The sequence below is a fragment of the Gadus macrocephalus genome, chromosome 5 (genome assembly GCF_031168955.1).
Source record: "Gadus macrocephalus chromosome 5, ASM3116895v1".
In the NCBI taxonomy this organism is placed as follows: Eukaryota; Metazoa; Chordata; class Actinopteri; order Gadiformes; family Gadidae; genus Gadus; species Gadus macrocephalus.
The window spans coordinates 12788439-12809530 of NC_082386.1; the positions used below are offsets into that span (position 1 = coordinate 12788439).

Sequence of the window (21092 nt, forward strand, 5' to 3'; positions counted from 1 at the left end):
ACACACACACACACACACACACACACACACACACACACACACACACACACACACACACACACACACAATAACTATGCTTTGTCCTGAGAATCATCGTCTTCAGAGTCATACGATAAGATGTCTTTCATGCAGTAGCGCCACGGCTAACGGAAACATTAAACCTAAGGCATAGAGTGTTTCCCAAACAGACGGGGACCGCAGGGTGCCGGTGAGGCTAGCATCTCTGGGCCTCCTAGCATTCCGCATGCCACTGCATCCACGGCAGGGATCAGAATACTATCTCATTCCACCGCGAGTCAAATTAGAACAGAGACTTATGGGATTTAAAACTACAGACAGCCACGTTTTCCATACAGGGTGACGTGTGCCGGTGTGTATGTTTAGGAGACTGAGGATCATTGATGTGCGTTTTTCTCTGTGTGTCGGTACGGGCGCGCGCATGTGTGAGATAACCTGCCCGGCAACGGCAGAATAAATACACCCCCCCCCCCCCCCCCCCCAGCCCACCCCCTGGGGTGCGGAGAACGCCTCAGCCATGTGCCGGGACACGTCAATCAATTCGTTTCCTGTGTCCGCAAACGCAAACAACAACGTACTATTCAACGTAAAAAAGATGTTGAGCACATATAGCATCTGGCGTGTCGGGAGACGATGCTGACGTTCCCATGACAACAACATCGCTCTCCCTAAAAGCTGCATTCAACGAAATGGGCGTGACCACAAACGACAATGGGTCCTAATTACCGTTATAAACGAGTATGAGGTTTGGGTTTGGACGATGAAGGAATAGTACAGAAAGCGAATTCACGATATCCCATTCATCAGAAGGTCGGTGAGTGGGCCCCAAATCAAAACGTTATCCTAATCGCAGATAATTAAACCAATATTAAAAAAGGGATCGTCTGTAGAACTGCAATAATGTGTAACTGACGCACTATCCTGCAATTCTTGTAAAGTATTCAACCAGCGGAGCCAAATTAAGGCTGATTGTGGATGCTTTACGAAGCCGCTTTATGGAGCGGCTCTGTTTGCGCTCCGTCATGACGCGGCGGTCCCGCCGCTCGCTGCTTACCTCATTTTCTTGTCTTCTAGTCAACGGAAGATGACATGAAACCGGGGACCACGTCCAGCAATCCTCCTCGTTTCCTCCCCACTAAAGACAGCGGGATGCGGTCGCTTCAGCAGGTCACAATCAGTCCGACGGTTCAACGGCCTACACCTTGTACCCTACTGCGTCTTCTGGATGCGAAGGACCATAGGGCATGTGGAGGCACTATGAGCTGGCTCCCCTCTTCTTTGTGCTCCGTTGTCTCTCTCCCCATGTGCTGGGAGTCCCCACTTCCATGGTACGACGATATTCGGAGCAGAAGACGATGAATGGTGGATGGTGGTAGTGAGCCGCCGCCTCCCTGGTGGGATATCTTTTCCCGAGTGTTTTGGTGGAGATGTGAGAATGTCCGGCGAAGGACGCACGCGTCGGCTCGGTGCTGCCCCCCTGTGGACACCACGTGGAACTGTGCCCTTTGCGCGTCCCCGCCCCATCCGCGCGCACACGCTCAGAGCAACGTGCACGTTTACTCTTCCTTGACTGAAAACACTGAAAAGCATCTTCGGAAAATTCTCGATAAATATCTACATTATTTCTTCGCCGTACAAAACCCTTAAATAATTTAACATAATTTAAAGATATAGGAATAATTTGAATATGGAGTAATAATGCCATTAGGATAGGTCTATATTTGACCATAATGAGAATATTTAATAGGTCAATTTACATTGAGCTAAACTGGAAAATAAGTATAATGTTTGTTAGCATTAAGGGATTTCTGTCATTTTCTCAACATTTTTATTATTTTACTTCTACCAAAAAAATATTTGGAGGTGGGAATGAATCAAATATGACGTTTGTTCATGCAGATCTGTGATCTTTTTATCGTATAAAAATAAAAAATCGATAAAAAATATATAGAAATATCGGATCATATCCACGCATACTCTGAAAACCTTCAAGAAGCGCTTGTTTATTTGCATTTGCATGTTCGTCGTGTGAAGAAGTCATGTTTCTGAATGGAAGCATTAGAAGCAGTGTTGACCAGTAAAAATACCTCCAGGTTTCTCTGGTGTTATTAGCTGAGATTGGACGACGGAAGAGCACATCAGAAGTTAAGTTACAGTGCAAAGGTCATCTCTCTCGTCCAGACATGCCTTCAGGTAGAAAACGGATTTGGGAACAATTTACAATATCAAGTTACTGAACAACTTAATAGGCGCTTGGTTGAGTTTCCCGCTGCCTTGCCCGTCTGCCTTCGAGGCTATTCAAGTGCCTGGTAAAAAAAACAAACAAAGAAACACATACCAAACAAACCTCATGCATGTTACGATACTTTTCAAACAATACATCTTCACCGTTCAACTAGATCAACTGTAAAGCCTTTCGGTCTATTTACACATCATCACGCATGACAGAACAAATTGGCAGTTTAGGTTGTGACTCGGTATCATTTCAGATAAAAGATGCCCGTCTCGTTATTCAATTAGAAGCACAAACAGTTGTGACTTCTCCAGATTACAGTTGAGGAAGGCACGTGTTCTGTTATTACTGATGCCATGCTACTTGGAAAAGGTTTGGATAAAACCATTGAGATGCTGCAAACCACTGATTTTATCATTCACATGGGAATTGCAAGTGGTTTATTTGGTACAGAGTAAATACTGAATTATTCCTAACTATTATTAGTATAATATTACAATATTGGATTTGAGCAGATCTGAGCAGATTCTTCGACTGTTCACATATAAATGAATGTGATATCCACATTTCAATGTTGGTTAGTGTTTTACCAAGGTGGGTTGGTGTACCTGGACAAGAGAAGGCTTTAACAAGAAAATATTAACTTCCTTTAGTGCTTTCCTGAGTTGTTAAATACAAAATAATTTAAAATCACTTTGCTCTGCACTTGGTTCCTCCAATATGCTCAATATTAAACCATTAATTGGGGACAATAGAGGAAGTTATTGACTTCATAACATACAACGGGAGACACTAAATCAAATAGCTAAACGTTATTACTACTTACAAATGCTGTTTGAATCTGAGCCTTTGGTTTTTTTGTTGGCTAGTTGGATAAAAATCCTTGTTCTCATGTTAAATTCTATTCACTACGTGTTTCACGTCACTTTAACAGTACTGTTAAAATAAATATTTAGCATTTACGGCAAAGTGAAGCGATGTGTTTTGTGTTTATTTTATTTCTGGATTTTTTAAAGCAACGCGACAATCCACCAGTTCTGTTCTTTAGCGGAAACCTCGGATTTCTTCAAGTCGTCCTTTTAGTTGAGTTCCACACAGCTTTCACTTCACATCATCGTAACTCAGTGCTCAGGTCAGTTCACACAGTCCCCGCGCTGCGACCCTGCTCAGTCATGCTTCCTCCGGTTGGTGTGTGGTCTCCGTTTGGGTTTGGTTTGGTCGGCTTCTAGTGCAGTTCAGATATTATTCTCCTGGTCTGGAGACGTGAGGAGCAAGGTCTAGTAGGAGGAGGGTGGCAGCCTGTCACAGGTCTGCTGCCCGAGTCCTCAGACTATCCTCCACTGCATCACACTCATGTCCTTCCCCCCCGTCGACACCAGGAAGCTGTCATCATACAGGAAGTTCACGTTGGTCACATGACTGCTGTGGCCACCATAAGCATGACTGGGAGCCTGGGGGAGAGAAGGAGGAGGGGGGGGGGGCAAAACAAAGTCCATCACTGTTTTGAAGTCAACGTCCTGTATAACGTCTATCAGTCATGTGACCTTTGGGTTAGAAAAGATAAGATTCATATTTATATTTAAACATTTTAGCTTTGGTCATTGATGAATTTGATGTCAAGTCAGAACGAACTCTCTGAGATGGAGCTCTTCTGAGTTGTTCCTCAAAGCTACTCTGTACTCTTATACTCTAATACTCTATACTTTTTTTGTTATTATTCTCAGTTTGTCTCCCCGGTAACCACCCATTGTTCGTCTCTTACCCGGAACTGGGAGCAGGGGAAGGAGAAGAGGTGGACCTTCCCAAAGTCGTCCCCAGTGGCCAGCAGGCTCTTCTCATTGGAGCTGCACACAGCGTTGATGTCAGTCCCATCAGAACCGTCCGGCCACAGCCCTGAGGGACACCAGACCACACAGAGGTGAGGGAGAGGAGAGAGAGAGAGAGAGAGAGAGAGAGAGAGAGAGAGAGAGAGAGAGAGAGAGAGAGATTGTGTGTGTTCATGCTACTTACCGAAGACCTCGAAGCCCAGGGAGCAGGTGCTGGTCCCCCAGGTGATGTCTCTGGTGGTCTCCACACTCACCACCTGCTTACACACCGACGGAATCCCTGTGAAAACACACAGAAGACTCCTTATGGTTTATCCATGATGATCATAACATATTGACCGGATGATGGGGCTGGAGAGAGAAGCTAAAGTCAGGGCGGCGGTTCTGCTTGTTTCTACTGGATATCATGGGGTGTGTGAGGTGGGCAGCAGGTCCTTACAGTAGAGGATCTCGTAGTCCCCAGAGTTGGACACCAGGTACTGGGAGTCCACCGACCAGTCCAGGTGTGTGATGAAGCTAGAGTGACCCTGAGAGGGGAGACACACTTTAATCACTCATACACCTCACACACACAGACACACGCACGCACGCACACACACACACGCACGCACACACACAGCCGTGCAAATACACACACACACACACACACACACACGTGCAAACGCAAACACACAAGCACACAAACACACACACAGGTGTCTGACTTGTACAGAGAATGCATCTTTTTTTATTATTATTAGCACAAATACTAAGAGGAGGTCACTTGGGGTGGAGGGGGCGGAGCCAATGTAACCAAATATAAGGGGCGGGACAGGAGCCTAAATATAAAGCTGTGGTTCCTGGTGGGGGACATAAAGTCTGCCCTGCCTGTTTAGGGGGACTATTAATAACGTCGCTCACCGAGCACTTCCCGACCCGGCTGTACTTCCTGCCCTGCTCCGCCACGGCGTAGATGTAGATATAGTTGTCATGGGAACCGATGGCCAGGAAGTTCCCATCTAGATAAGAGGAGAGGAGCAGATGGGAGCGTGAGGTCGTTGGAGCAGTGGATCCAGGAGAAGGCACGGAGAACGGGGAGGAGAGGAGAGCAGAGGGGGTTCATCAGCCCGGGGCAGGGAGAGAGGAGGGGAGAGAGGAGGAGAAAGGAGGGAGAGAGGAGGAGAGAGGAGGGAGAGAGGGTTCATGTCTGACCAACCTGGGCCGTAACACATCACGGACAGCTGCTCGCTCCCGTCTGTGTGGACCGTGACCAGGTCTTTGGAGTCCGAGTCCAGCACCAGCCACCTGTAGGGTCCAAACAACCATCAATCTCAACACATGAACGTCATCGCTGAAGTCTGGAGTTTCAGTTAGTATTGTTGTTGCGTTGTTCTCGTGGGTAAGTGAAGCACTGTTGGGTCATGTTTGGTGAGATTCCGATTCCGATTAAATCTTGTCTCACAGGATTCCAGTACCTGCCCGTGTGTGTTCCCACGGCAACCACCATCCCAGACGGGTGGAAGCAGGCTGACTGGGCAGATTCCTGGGGAGGAAACACAAAATGAACATATCCATTTAAAGAAAGAAGAAAAAATCGCGACAAAAACGTAAACAAACAAAAATAAATCAATAAACATACACTGGAAAGTCTCTCGAAAAGACACACACAACTTAAAAACCTGAATCTAATGCAGTTCCCCAGTTTCCCCACAGAGGGCGCTGTTGCCCATGCTTACGTCCAGATGCTTGGTCCAGATTGGCTGGTGGCTGCGGGACTCCCAGAGGCTGACCTGCTTGTCATAGCCACAGGTCAGGAAGACGGGCTTGGAGGGATGGACGGCCAGGCCCCACAGCTCATCAGTATGGCCCTGGAGCAAGATGAGGACCGGTTAGGTCCAGTCTGCTCCTCTATCATCTCAAACATTTACATTCAGGGCGTTTAGCAGAGGCTTTTATCCGAAGCGACTTACAATAAGTACATTTATCAGAAGAAAGAAAAACAACAATATACCGCTGTCGGTACAGTTAGGATGTTCATAGAACCAAGTTCCAAGCACTAACAATTGTTGGGTTAACCCATTCCCCATACACAACAAAGATAGTAAGGATAAGATGCTACACAATAATGAGTTTTTAAGTGTAAGTCCATACAACATGCATACGTGTGTACATTAAGTGCCAGGACTAACAACATACAAAGTGCGTTAAAGGGGTGTGTGGGGGAGTACCGGAGGAGGCTATGCAGAAGTGAACTCTGAACAAACCATAACTCTAGTCTGTGGTGGCACGACGAAATGCTCTGAGCAGGCCGAGGTTTCCCCGGTGATACTGATGACGTTGCGGTGTCGTGGAGCGCCGACCCACCTGCGTTATGGGGGTGAACTCCCCGTCCAGACTGCCCTGGAGAACAAAGTTCTTGGTGGTTCCGATGAGAACGCTCTCCCCCCGGCCCTCAGCGATGGTTCTGATTGGTCCAAACAGCTCGGGCACCTGAACCCGAGAGGATGGAATCAATCTGAGAGGGATCGCTGTTTCCTTATTGCTTTCTTGAAAACACAAACCCTGTAATGTTTGTTATTGTACACACTCTGCCTTTTTCATGGTTCATATAGTAATATTAATACTAGACATCACAGTTATCAAATGGGATTAGTGATTAGTGATACATCTGGATGAGCTCTGACACTCCTGCTACATGAAACATATTTGTTAATTTCAATGCTGTGAATTTAATTGCCGAGGATTCATTGAGTATCATTTTAATTGAATGTCCCCAAGTCATTAGACCATCATCTCATTAGCATATGAACAAAAGCTCTCTCTTGCATGCTAAACCTCCGCTAAACCAGCCTCCAGTCCACTGGTTCCACGTAGCTGACTACAGTCTGACCGAGGAGGTGTTTACCTCCACGTACCTGACTACAGTCAGGCTGAGTAAAGAGTGAGGGCCATGTGTGTGTGTGTGGAGGTGTTTACCTCCACACTCTGGATCTGCTGGTAGCTGCTGTTCCAGGACACCAGCCGTCGGTCCTTCCCCCCGGAGACCAGGGTGCCGTTGCGCAGCATGCACAGGGCGAAGATGCTGCCGCTGTGGGCCCCCTGCACCGCCTGGCTGATACGGTTGGTGCCTGCAGGGAGAGGGGGAGACAGGGGTGAGGAGGGAGAGAGGAGAGAGGGGGAGACATGGGTGAGGAGGGAGAGAGGAGGGGAGAGGGGGAGACATGGGTTAGGAGGGGGAGAGGAGGAGAGAGGGGGAGACATGGGTGAGGAGGGAGAGAGGAGGAGAGAGGGGGAGACATGGGTGAGGACCGGGGAACAGGGAGAGAGGGGGAGACATGGGTGAGGACCGCGGAACAGGGAGAGAGGAGGAGAGAGGGGGAGACATGGGTTAGGAGGGGGAGAGGAGGAGAGAGGGGGAGACATGGGTGAGGAGGGAGAGAGGAGGAGAGAGGGGGAGACATGGGTGAGGACCGCGGAACAGGGAGAGAGGAGGAGAGAGGGGGAGACATGGGTTAGGCCCGGGGGACAGGGAGAGAGGAGGAGAGAGGGGGAGACATGGGTTAGGCCCGGGGGGAGGGAGAGAAGTCCTCAAGACGCTACCTTTCCCCCACACCAGGATGTTGCCGCTGGAGTCTCCGGTGATGGCGTCTCCGTTCTCTGCAAACGTCACGCAGATGACGAACTTGGGCTTCTCCTGTTTCTGGAGGAGACAAGAGGACAAACCACCTGCTGATTAGATTGGATGTTGTTTATTTAATTCGAACAATCCGGAATAGAAAGAGAGAGAGGTGATTCTCCATCCCAATAGAACACCACCATGGAAGGCCTGGAATAGAGTCTTAATAAGTCTTTAGAACAGGGTCCCTCTAGGTTCACCGCACACTGTGAAGGCTCAGTAGGAGGAGCTGGATCCCTACCTCAAACAGTCCTTGTTTCTTCACCAGCAGGCCTTTCTCCAGGGTCCAGAAGTGGAGGTGAGACTTGCCGCAGGTGATGATGACGTGGCTGTCTGTGGGGTGGAAGTCTGCAGCGAACATCGACTCGTTGGAGCACTGGGGTAAACACACACACACACACAGACACGGTCAACAGCAGAACTGAGGGGGCACAGCACGCACACGTACACACATCCAAGCACGCACATGGACCGGTCAACAGGTCAATGTCTCTGACACTCTCGCACACACACACACACACACACACACACACACACACACACACACACACCTTGACGTCAGCCAGGCGGTCCTCTCTCTGCCAGTCCCAGGCGGAGAGGACGTGGTCGTTGGAGTCGTCCACCACACACAACGTGTTTCCACCGTTCTGTAACACAACATCAACAACAACAAACAACAACATGTCAACGGACGTTTCCATGGCGAAGCAGCCTCCTGTTTCCAAGGGAAGCGATCATGTGACCCAGGTGTGTGGGCGTCGGCCTCGGGTCACTCACCGACTTGGAGAAGGCCAGGCAGGCCACGCCCCGGTCGAAGAACCCGGTGCCCAGAACGTGGAGCGTGTTGAGGCTGACGGAGTCCCACACACGCACGTGAGGAGCCAGCTGCACACACACACACACACACACACACACACACACACACACACACACAGATGCATGCACACACAGATGCATGCACACGCACACACAGACATGCATACACACACCCATGAACACAGACACACAAATGCACTCATACATTGACACATACACATACACACACAAACACACACACACACACAAATTGATGTTAACAAATTGTAATTTCTATGTTGAATGGCCCTCAGTCCTTACGAATGGGTAACAATTCATACAGATTTTTAACAATCAAATAGTGGGGCTCAGTGCTTTAAATCAGCACTGAGTTATTATGGTTTATTGTATATTAAGTATTGTGAGTACTATCAATACTACATACACTCAATACACTTCCCCTCATTTCATTGATTCATGGGAGACACTACGATGCTAAATGTATCGGAACACAGCCCTTACCTTGCCGTCACACGATGTTCCCGCCACCTGGCCGGTTGCTATGGTGATTTTGTCAGGATGAACAGCCAGGCTGGTGAGAAGGAAAACAACAAACACAGAAAGAGATATGACGCAGTAGTTTGATCTCAATGAGTAAGGAGACGAGGGGTGTGTTAACCCCCGCCGCATCCCATAAACCCCTTCCTCGGCCGCGGTCAGGGAGAGGCTGCGGTGGAGATGATCAGCAGAGCTAGCTCTGTGCTAGCGGGCCAGAGATCAAGCCTCAGGATGCTGGTGGTTACTGCCCCCCCCCTAACCGTCATTCACACTTAAGACACATTCCCCAACGAGAGTAGCCCCTCATTATTGCAATGGTATTGTGTGTTGTCAATCCTCTCTATACTCCTATAGAAAGACAGGAATGTGTGTGCGTGTGTGCGCGCATGCCCCTGGGCGCGTGCCTCCCTCACCACTTGACGTTGTCTGTGTGTGTGTGTACGTGCGTGCGTGCGTGCCTCCCTCACCACTTGACGTTGTCTGTGTGTGTGTACATGCCTGAGTGTGCGTGCTTTCGTGTGTCTCTCAGCAATTGATGTTGTCCGTGTGTGTGTGTGTACGTGCGTGCGTGCCTCCCTTACCACTTGACGTTGTCTGTGTGTGTGTGTGTGTGCGTGCGTGTGTGCCCCACCATTTGATGTCGTCCGTGTGCCCGGTGTAGTGTCTCTGCAGCCTCTCGTCCACGTTGAACAGCACCACCACCGAGGCGATGAAGTACACCGTCTCCCCGGTGGGCATCAGGTAGAGGTTGGAGCGGCAGTCGCGGCCCCGGTAACCGTATCTGAGCGTTGCGGCGGTCAAGGAGTCACATCAAAGTCACACGGCCGGCTAGGGAAAGGTTTATTCTTCTGTCCATCGACAGCTGTTGAAGTTAAGCTGTACCGTTTTATCTGTCGTCTCATCATGTTCTACTTAGCATAATTGTAATACACGATAATCCTAATGCAATCTACATGTTATCTAACTCCAATACAAACAACATTACAGCGCTAATGGAATTGAAGAGTAAACTCAGTTAGTGGTTTATCTATCTTTCAAACCAGTGTTATGAGTGCCAAACTTCGGTCTGTATTAAGCAGAACCGTCCCTACTTTGGATCTACTCTGGATCTCCTCAAGACTGCTGAGACAGAGGAGAAGAAGAGAAACAGCAGTTGTCTCTGGCCAGCTGCTGACCTTGTTGACCTCATGTTGGTCACGGGGGAGGGGGGGTAAGGGACACGTTGTTCTGCTGTGGGGCCGCAGTAAGAACAGAGCCACATTCACTCTGACAGACTGAGTGCAGAGCTGTCAATCACAACCCCCTCCCTCCCCTGACCTTACAACAGATCAATATCGGATTAAAATGTCATCAGAAAAAAAAGAATCCAACCCTTAGTCTCTGTTTCTCCCTGCAACACACCAAGTAAACATGCTATAGCGGTTTCTTTGTGTCAGGAAACGCATGTCTGCACTAAATCACTATCACCACGGTAACGGATACACCCAGTCCAGCTTGAGTTTGCTCCCAGGCAGGTCGGCCTTGGCCTCCAGGCAGTAGGGCTCCACCTGGTCTCTGGGCATGAACATGGTGACCGGGCGGCCCTTTAAGAACATCTTCACATAGCCCTCCTCTGGAGGAAGCAACACACAGGAGTCAGTGAGGGCCACAAACAACGATGGAGGCTTCAGATGGAGAGCGCTTCAGAGTGATGATGACATGAAAAGATGAAATGGACATATGAAATTAGTAGTATAAGCGATTGTGAAATGATGATAAAACAATGGGTATAAAATGAATAAGCATAACTGTGGCTCATAGAGCAGAAGGTCAATGCAATGGAAGAGTAAGAATGAATGTGCGACAAAAAAGACAGAGATTAAAGCAATTTTAAACAAAAAGGTACTTAAGTTCATCAGCGAATTTCAAACAGAGTGCCCTTTTAAGTGACTTTATTAGTCATTTGAAACACATGACAGCAGAAGGCATGAATGAAGTGACAGAGATTGGTGTAAAGTGTCACCCTTTGACCTTCAGGTCTGAGGAGATGTGAACCAACAACACACACAAGCAGAAGCATCTTTATGGAAGTCAAGCATAATGAGGCACAGAACCAGTCAAACATATACATGCTTTTTTAATATTTCAATAGACAAATAACATGCAGAAAACATAAATGAAACCAAACAATACGTTATTAACGACAAAAAGTAGCAATTCCGAAAATATCTAAAGCAGAAATTGTTTTCTCTTTTCACTAAAGTTAGTGTTATGAATCATGACATGCCACTCTAATGACAAGCGACAGTAAAAACAAATAAATCGTATATATGTTGTGTCTGAAAATACGAAACTGTAAAAAAACCCTGAAGGAACAAGCGGGAAGGAACAAGGAAACGCTATGAGGTATGTTGGCTTCAAACAGTGGACTGCGATAAAAATAGCATCCCTGTCAGGCTAGCTAGCATATGTCAAAGCTGAGTTGAGTTCAGAAGCATGACTGGATCTCAGTAAAATAACGGGCTCAGTAGCATACCTGGAGCTCAGTTGCATAGCTGGACCTCAGTAGCATACTTGGTCCTCGGTAGCATACCTGGGGCTCGGTAGCATACCTGGGGCTTGGTAGCATACCTAGGGCTAGGTAGCATACCTGGGGCTATAGCATACCTGGGGCTAGGTAGAATACCTGGACCTCGGTAGCATACCTGGGGCTAGGGAGCATTACTGGACCTCAGCAGCATAGCTTGTGCTCAGTAGCATACCTGGGGCTGGGTAGCATACCTGGGGCTCAGTAGCATAGCTTGACCTCAGTAGCATAGCTGGGGCTCAGTAGCACACCTGGGGCTAGGTAGCATACCTGGGGATAGCATACCTGGGGCTAAATGGTATAGCTGGACCTCAGTAGCATACCTGGGGCTCAGTAGCATACCTGGGGCTAGGTAGCATACCTGGGGCTAGGTAGCATACCTGGGGCTCAGTAGCATACCTGGGGCTAGGTAGCATACCTGGGGCTCAGTAGCATACCTGGGGCTCAGTAGCATACCTGGGGCTCAGTAGCATACCTGGGGCTAGGTAGCATACCTGGGGCTCAGTAGCATACCTGGGGCTAGGTAGCATACCTGGGGCTCAGTAGCATATCTGGAAGTAGTGACTGGGGGAGCGAACGGGGCCACGGTAGCTTGGCGTATCGAGGGGCCTGAAGGCCGACTGACTCAGGCTCCTTGACTTCCTCAACTGCAGGCTAATACTGGGGGTCTTCCGGACCCCCGCGGTCCTGCTCGGGCCCCCGGCCTGCAGGGAGGGGCCAGGGGGGCTGACGGCCGGGGGGGGCGCTAGCGCCTTCAGACCGGCGGAGCGGCGGTCGGATCCGGTGCGCTTGGCAGAGGAGCTGAGGTACAGCTGCACCGTGACTATAGCAGCAGATGGAATGGCGGGGGCGGGGCAAGTCAGGATGTAGAACACACAGAGCCAATTGGAGAAGAAAGAGGGTGGGGGCGGAGCCAGTCACTCGGGACCAGGAAGGAGAGGAGATGCAGAAAAGATCAAAGTCAGAATTTGGAATGGCTGTGTGTTTTGTTCTATTAGACGAACCAATCTGACATAAGACAGGGTGTTCATTCTGCATATTTATATCTCATGTTTGTGGAAATCTCCGTTCTTGGTTTGAAATGCAACAACATAGCCAAATAGTTTAATGTTTTTTGAGAAGGCTTCACAAAACCCTCTGATCATCACCATGTATTTCAGGGATTATTTCCCTGTCAGTTCCATGAATAAGAACGACTTGACTCGATGCTCCAGGCTTTGACAAAAACCACAAGGAGCGAAATTAAACAGATCTCCATGGAAACAAAAGAAACACTGGGACCGATCTCAGTGCAAATATACAAAATATGGGTAGAGGGAGAGAGAGAATAAGAGAGAGAAAGAGCAAGTGAAAGAAAGGGAGAGAGAGTGAGAACGAGAGCGAGAGAAAGAGCGAAAAAGAAAGAGGGAGAAAGAGAGAGAGAGAGAGAGAGAGAGAGAGAGAGAGTGACAGAGCGAGAGGGGGAGAGAGAGAGAGAGGGAGAGAAAGAGGGAGGGAGAGAGAGAGAGAGAGAGAGAGAGAGAGAGAGAGAGAGAGAGAGAGAGAGGTTGCACAGGCGGAAATCCTCTACTTATTCAGAAGCAAAGGATTCTCGGAACGGTGGAGTCGAGGGTTTTGGAACTCGGCGTGGAGGAAAGTGTCGGGATTCTTTGTGCTGTTACTATGGTGACAGAGCGCTAAATACCCGACGTGCAAAAAAGTGGGGCAGAGCCGTTGGCAAACACACACGCACACACAGCGAGAAAAGTGGCAGTTCTCATCCGCAGCTAATCGACTGGTGTTGACAGAGACACACGGCAACCACTGCAAGCTCACACACAGGGATAGCTCAGTGTCGCTGAAGCAGCGCGTGTGTGTGTGTGTTTGGTGTGTGCGTCTGTGTTTGTGTGTGTGGTAAGGTGTGTGTGTATGTATGCGTCTGTGTGTGTGTGTGTGTGTGTGTGTGTGTGTGCGTGAGTCTGCGTGTTGGTGTGGGTCCGCATCTGGGTGCGTGCGAGTCTGTGTGTTCATCTGTGTGCGAATCTGTGTGGGTGTGTTCATATGTGTGTGTGTTAGTCAGCTCAGTGTGCGGGGCAGCAGCTACCACACAGGGACGTCTTCTGGTCCCTCCCCTCTGCGTCCACAGCTCTCTGAGGGCAGCGCACTGAAACAACCGCTGTTGGGGTCGTATATAACCCTCCAAATCCTCCTGCCTCCAACTGTCGACCAACCACTTCCTGTGTGAGCGGTCTGTAACTAGAGCGGATGCTGCGGCGCCTCGCGCTTTGGCAGAGGGGCCTCGCGGGTGCAGCACCACCCTGAGAGCTGTGGAGGCCCGAGGGGGTCAGGGGAAGCGGGTGTGTGTGGGGGGCGGGGGCAGTGGTGGTGGTGGTGGGCGGGGCTGGGCTGGGGGTGGGAGGGGCTGGGCTTGGGGGGGGAGGGGCCTACCTTTGCAGTGGGTCACCCGTCGAGTCCCTTGTGGCCACATAGGGAGACAGAAGGACGGGTGAGGGAGGGTGTGTCTGTCCTCACCCCCTCAGGGGGGGAGGAGCTTCCTGCCGGTTCTAACGGGCTCCTCCCCCCCCTGTGTTAATGTCTCGCACGTCACATGAATCATAATGTAGTTATAGAACGTATTATATGATATATTTTATGTTATATTATACGTTTTATATTTAAAGGAAACATGTCATGCGACCAGGTGTGAGTGTGATTAGCCATTACAAGCAGGTTTGAAAATGTGCAGCATTGTGACATCACAGGTGGGCGTGTCCCCCTAGATGTGTGCTGGGTAGATCAGCCAACCAGCCTACCCAGTGGACTGCAGCAAACGTTGCTCGTCTATCCGTCACACATCTAGGTGGTGTCACAATGCTGCACATTTTGAAAACGGCTTGTAATGGCTCATCACACTCGCACCGGGTGGTATGATATGTCCCCTTTAAGACTCAAAACACCCTTTAGGTGACTGCTGCTCTTTGTTGAAACACGGATCGAATATATATCTATTGTTCAGGTCAGATTAGTCGTTCAAACAATAGATCATTAAAGACTTTTTTATGATTACATCGGCCTGTTTGTGATTGTATGGGATCAGAGCTGCCCGGTGGGCCTGCTCTCTGCTGGGGTCAGTGATTCCGGTTGTTTCTGGCTGATTACAGCGCTAGTTCACATCCCAGAAGCTGGCCTGAGCAGGCAGCCCCTGGGGGGTAATAGGTCTGAATCGACTTAAATGTCTAAGTCATCGGTTTCCCCTGAAGAACGTTTCTCTTCCTGGGCGGATGATGCCAGATAACATCGTCTTTAGCACTTTCTCAGAGGATTATCGCTACGTTTACAGGGATTTACCACGGCGAGACAGACGCTAATGAGAAGCTAAATCGTTTTCTCACTGGTTCACAGCCTCTCTCCTAATTTGATGATGTTGGATAGTAGCAGCAGCAGGCGTTTTATCGAAAAACTAACAGTTTTTACAAAGATGCTTTTCTGACATCGTCTTCATCGCAGTTAGTACCACTTTTTGTTGGCCTGAATAAAAAAAGATAACATTTTTCCCCCAACTGTCTATTTTACGCGAAAACGTACGCTAAACAAAACAATCAAATTATATTCATGACAGACAAATGGTCAACAAATCATAAGGGTTGAGCAGGCGATGGATGGATGATGGTTGGATGATGATAAATGGAGATTTCAACAGGGATGTTGTAGCAGGAGATCATCATGACAGAATATACCGTAGGTATTGTTGTTCTCTTGGTGTAGGGAGTGCTTTTAATCAACAGTACATCTACATCATTTAGTTTAGCAGCTATGTAATATCAATATTTATTTATATATATTAAGAGTGGATTCATTCAACACACACACACACACACACACACACACACACACACACACACACACACACACACACACACACACACACACACACACACACACACACACACACACACACACACACACACGCACACCCACACCCTGTTCCCAGGCGGTGAGGGTTTAATCACTGCCCCTGACAGCGGGAGAATGCCTCGTTCTCTTACCTGCATTGAATATGGGCTCCCTCTGCCGGCTGCTGCAAGGTAAACAGGTAAACAACCACATCCTGTCAATACTCCTCCAACCCCACCAACACCTGTCTCTCCCTGAGACACACCGCTCAATCAATCTCCCAAGACCAGCTGGCACTTACTCTCACGTGGAATATAACGGTTAAAAAAAAAATGCTATTTCACATTACGTCAAATATGTTCTATATTTTAAATCATATACTTTCATAAAACGGCAACCATGAGAACACGGTGCCCTGGATGCCCCGCCCTGCTCCGCTACCTTGAGCGAGCAGAGCTTGTGATTGGCTGCTTTGGACAGAGTGGGAGTGGGTCAGCTACCTGTCACTCCTCTTGCCGCTGGAGTTGCTGCCGGTGGATCCGGCGCGGGTCCGGTTGCCCTTGGTCTCGCCCGAGTCCCTCCTGGTGAGCGTGCCCATGTGCTCGTTGGAGTTGGCCCTCCTCACAGTGCTGGGGGGGGGGGGGGGGGGGGGGGGGGGCAGGGGGAAGAGGAAGAGCGCAGAACCAATGAAGGACTTCACAATAAAAGCCTCAACCGAGGGTACATTGATTATGATTATTTCCATGTGAACTCAGCCTCCTTCATCTCCAGTAAACCAGGTACGATCAACAGAGTACTGAGAAGGACGGCGGGATGTGTGAGTAGGGGCACATGTTCATGTGTTCATTTGGGTGTTATCGGGCAAAATATAGAGGAAGTGACAGGGAAGCAAAAAGTCAAATAAACGATAAAATGGACCCCTCCTGTCATGCAGCCATACACAAACACACACACACACACACACACACACACACACACACACACACACACACACACACACACACACACACACACACACACACACACACACACACACACACACACTGCGTGTCCCCTTGTGTTGTTTCCCTACATCAGGCCCATGGCCGTGCCTTTATAAAGGACCTCCAGAACAGAACGGGAGAGCAGATGCACACAGCAGTGCAGAGCAGACAGCCTGCCTGCATATTCACACAAAGGAAAGCAGCCAATCAGCAGTCCATGTGCTGGCAGCCCCAGTCACACCTAATCCAGCCTCCCAGCGGGGGGGCCCATTCACACCAGCCCTGTCTGGATAACCCCTGTACTGGGATGTAGGTCTGTTTGGATGTGGATGTGTGGTGTGAGAGAGAGAGAGAGAGAGAGAGAGAGAGAGAGAGAGAGAGAGAGAGAGAGAGAGAAGAGAGAGAGACATTATGTATTATTATAAAAATTAAAATGGAAGACAGAGAAAATGCCCATTGGTAACTGGAGGATGTAGACGTAGATCTTTACATTTACATAAGGAGATTTTGCTGACGCTTTTATCTAAAGTGACCTACAACTATTCATTCACACACCGACGGCAGAGTCCACCACGCAGGGCCACAGCCAGCTCGTTGGGAGCAGTCAGGGTGAGGCGTCTTAAGTGACAAATATATTAGTTGCATTTTAATTGATTATTGAATTGAAGTGATTTGAGATGGATTACTGGGGCTTATATTTAGTATGCAAGATCATTAATCAATATCTTTGAGAGATCAGGGATGATGTATTAGTTTCCGTTTGACCAATCATATTACTTTTGGCCTTCTCACCTGAGTGGTCGGTAGAAATACCTGGACGAACCGGATGGAAACAACCAGGAAGTGACATCACAAGTTTGAAAGACAAAGCACATAGACATAAGGGAACGCAACAGAAGACACAAGGACAGGCCACAATAGGCTGCTGATAGGACGAGAAAGACAAGGAGGAGGGACAACACAGGACACAACAGGCTCCTGATAGGACGAGGAGGACAAGGAGGAGGGACAACACAGGACACAACAGCTTCCTGATAGGACGAGGAGGGACAACACAGCTCAGAGACAACAGCTTCCTGATAGGATGAGGAAGACGAGGGGCAGGGAAAACACAGGTTCCGGATAGGAAGAGGAGGAGGAGGAGGGACAACACAGGACACCACAGGCACCTGATAGGAGGAGGCCAAGGAGAAGGGACAAGATGTGAAAGGGAGTCTGAAGCCATTGAAAACTATTTGCGTTGTAATTTGAGCCACAGATATTCACTGTTTTGTATGTTTTAGGAGGCTTGGGCTGATGGAGCCAATGGGAACAACTCCAGTTGTAAGGACCATATCATATTGAAGGGCAAAACTGACAATAAATAAAACATATGAAAAAATAAAAACGAACAGCAAACACAACGCGTATCCCAGCAACCACTGCTGCACACTCAGGAAATGGGTTAACTCGAGTGTAGCTAACGACAGCTCCCTCTGCCTCTGCTAACCCGAGAGAGTCCCATGAGGAGCACAGTGGCGTTCGTGGGGGTCTGTGGGGGTCCGCTGTGTGTGAGGGGACGGAGGGCAGCAACATTGATGAAGACGCTGCAGAGCTAATGAGGCTCACTTGTCATGAAAGGCTCCCTCTCCCCTCCATTACGTTATGGTAATGGACGCCCCGCGACCAGCAGACACCAGAGCAGCCCTACTGTTCCTCTGACAGACCAGATGGATCATGCGTGTTAACACATACACACACATATGCCCACGCACACACATACACACACACACACACACACACACACACACACACACACACACACACACACACACACACACACACACACACACACACACACACACACACACAGACACACACAGACACACACATACACACACAATGAGCTGCAACCACACACACACACGCCTTCTCGAGGTGAACTGAATCTGAATCTGCCACAACTGAGGCGGAGAGATATCCCCATTCAGTTGTTCAGCCTGGTGAAATGTCAGCCGCTACGTTTATAATGAGCCCCACAGAGCAGGTTTAGGAGGGAGGGAACCAGGTACTGACACGTGGTTCCTATCTTACACGTGTCTGGGGGAGGCAGAAGGTCAGGCTGGGTTTCTGCCACATAAGATGCAGATTTATTCATGCCTTGATAAGGTAGAGGTGCGGAATGTAAATGAGCTGATGACACTGGAGGTTCTCTCACCTCCTATTGGCTGAGAGAGGAGCGTCCTTCCTGGATCCCATCCCGGACGGGGAGGGTAAGGTCCCGCTGCCCTTCTTTGGTAGGACGGTCCCGTTGTTGACGGTGGGCCTCAGCGGCAGCGTGGCGATCATGGGTCTGGCTGGAGGGAGAAGGCAGCGTCAGACAGCGTGCTGGGACACTTCAAACAATCGGTCGCTTTTCCTTCAGGGATATATATAGTCAGGCTTAAAACGGAAGGATAAGGACGTGTGTGTATGTGTTGGTGGGGGGGGTCTTTGTGTGTGTGTGTGTGTGCGTGTGTGTGTGTGTGTGTGTGTGTGTGTGTGTGTGTTTATGTGTGTGCGGTGGGGTCTTTGTGTGCTGGATGTAAATCATGGTATAAATAATGTAAGGCTATGATTAATGCCACAGTGGCATATTTTTCAAGGTCAAACAGTTTAAATAGTGTGTGTGTGTGTGTGTGTTTGTGTATGTGTGTCTATGTGTTTGTGTGTGTAAGTGTGTGTGTGTGTGTATGTGTCTGTGTGTACAAGAGATAGAGAGAGAGAGAGAGAGAGAGAGAGAGAGAGAGAGGGAGAGAGAGAGAGAGAGGGAGAGAGAGAGAGAGAGAGAGAGAGAGAGAGAGAGAGAGGGGAGAGAATGTTTGCTTGTGTGTTGGTGAGTGCGTGCGTGCGTTCATATATATGTGTGTGGTATGCGCAGTGGCGCAGTGGTCTGCATGCGTCTTTCTGTGTTTACACACAAACCCCATAGCACCACTAAGACATCAGAGTATCAGCTCAAACAGTTCTAGACAGAAGGACCGCAGGAATAGCCATGTGTACACTACTTGGTGGTCACTAGCTTAGGGATGCGTGTGTTTCAACCGCAGAAGTTAACTCTCCGTCCGCGTCAGACAAGACGGGTCATCACACAAAAGGTCAGAGCAACCAGTCAGAGCAATCAGCCTCACTAGCCTCAACAGGGACATTTAGATGAGCTTCTGCACAGACCTCCTCAGTGCGGGAGCACAGAGCACCTCGCCCCGCCAGGGAACGCACACACAAAATGAGACACGCGTTCAATCACTCATCTTCTCCATAAATCCTTTTTAATAATTGACGTCCGCCATAACAACATTATGGTCCAGATCGAACGGTCGATGGAACACTGTCTGCCAGCATCAACATCATCACTCCTAATATTAATCTGTGAGAGGACCATGCTCCAGCCGTGTGGTGACGCCATGAGCTGTATTATTGATGATGTGTGCTGCTCCATCTCTCTAATGCATGCTAGTGCACTCATGCCTTTTTAAGGGAGGGCAGGCCGCTATAAGGGACAGGGGGCGGGGGGGACAGTGCTTCAGGGTGGGTTAAAGTGGCAAGATGGCTGCTGCGGGTGTGGTCATTCTGGGGGGCGAGGGGGCGAGGGGGCGGGGGGGTAGGGGGAGAGGAGGGGAGAGTAGGGAAGAGTAGGCTACACACCCCAGCAGAGCCTACCTGGCCTCTCAAAAACGCCGTCTGCTGAGGGGGATTTTCTCATCAAAGCAGGTTCTACACACACACACACACACACACACACACACACACACACACACACACACACACACACACACACACACACACACACACACACACACACACACACACACACAAACACAGACTCATACATACACCACACACACACACACACACACACACACACACACACACACACACACACACACACACACACACACACACACACACACACACACACACACACACACACACACACACACACAAACACAGACTCATACATACACCACACACACACACACACACACAGGGAGGAAGGGGGGAGGATGAAGAGGAGGGGGTGGACAGCCAGGAAGAGCGCACGTGGGATCTGAAGAATCAGATCCCACGGGGGGGGGGGGTACCTTTGGTGGGGCCCCGCCGGGGACCCAGGGACTGCTGCTCCTCCGAGAGGTTGAGCCGGCGGACCACGTCGGCCAGGGCCGACTTCAGCAGCTGGATCTCGTCCTCCTGCATCTGGACGCGCTGTTCCAGGGACGCCACGCGGTCCGTCACCTCCATGCTGCTGGCCGCCGACGCACTGTCATCTGAGGAGGAGGAGGAGGAGGAGGACGAAGGGCAGGAGAAAGGGGAGGAGAAAGTCAATGACACAGGTTCATAACCCCCCGTCTGTGATACTCTTGTTTATCAGCCAACACTGCAATACTCGTTTTTATTGTTCAAACCCCAAAACGGTTTGATTCTTAATTTGGTTGGACACATAGAAGACCTCGTAGAGGGAGAGATAGAATGAAAGAAAGAACAAGAAAAGAGACAAAGAAAATATATGCCTAAAATAAACGACGTAGCATGGCCTCTAAAGACATGCTCTGATGCCAATATTTAAAAA

General features: G+C 49.3%; 2 protein-coding genes and 1 long non-coding RNA gene across 5 annotated transcripts; 1 reads left to right on the plus strand and 2 right to left on the minus strand.

The window, feature by feature from the left end:
• The first annotated feature begins 525 nt into the window (after positions 1-525).
• Positions 526-2345, plus strand: LOC132458010 (uncharacterized). Its single transcript, XR_009525811.1, has 2 exons — positions 526-832; positions 1093-2345. It is a non-coding gene; the product is annotated as an uncharacterized LOC132458010 (long non-coding RNA).
• Positions 2002-12025, minus strand: eml1 (EMAP like 1). 2 transcript variants are annotated; one of them, XM_060052442.1, is made up of 18 exons: positions 11975-12025; positions 10568-11921; positions 9717-9866; positions 9050-9119; positions 8510-8617; positions 8284-8379; positions 7974-8108; positions 7657-7756; positions 7033-7184; positions 6421-6546; positions 5793-5924; positions 5532-5599; positions 5273-5361; positions 4978-5075; positions 4517-4604; positions 4262-4357; positions 4014-4144; positions 2002-3702 (listed from the first exon to the last, which is right to left on the minus strand). In XM_060052442.1, exons 2-18 carry the CDS (start codon positions 10678-10680, stop codon positions 3577-3579), a joined length of 1878 nt encoding a protein of 625 aa, XP_059908425.1. In that variant the 5' UTR covers positions 10681-11921; positions 11975-12025; the 3' UTR covers positions 2002-3576. The 2 variants fall into 2 exon arrangements, with proteins under 2 accessions (XP_059908425.1, XP_059908427.1); XM_060052444.1 differs by lacking the exon at positions 11975-12025 and having other exon boundaries at positions 10568-11731; positions 11770-11928.
• LOC132458009 (echinoderm microtubule-associated protein-like 1) lies at positions 11002-21065 on the minus strand. 2 transcript variants are annotated; one of them, XM_060052447.1, is made up of 6 exons: positions 20608-21065; positions 18705-18843; positions 16025-16153; positions 15677-15708; positions 14079-14105; positions 11002-12474 (listed from the first exon to the last, which is right to left on the minus strand). In XM_060052447.1, the coding sequence occupies exons 1-6, from the start codon at positions 20762-20764 to the stop codon at positions 12191-12193; spliced, it is 768 nt and encodes a 255-aa protein (XP_059908430.1). In that variant the 5' UTR covers positions 20765-21065; the 3' UTR covers positions 11002-12190. The 2 variants fall into 2 exon arrangements, with proteins under 2 accessions (XP_059908430.1, XP_059908431.1); XM_060052448.1 differs by lacking the exon at positions 14079-14105 and having other exon boundaries at positions 20608-21064.
• Positions 21066-21092: the final 27 nt, after the last annotated feature.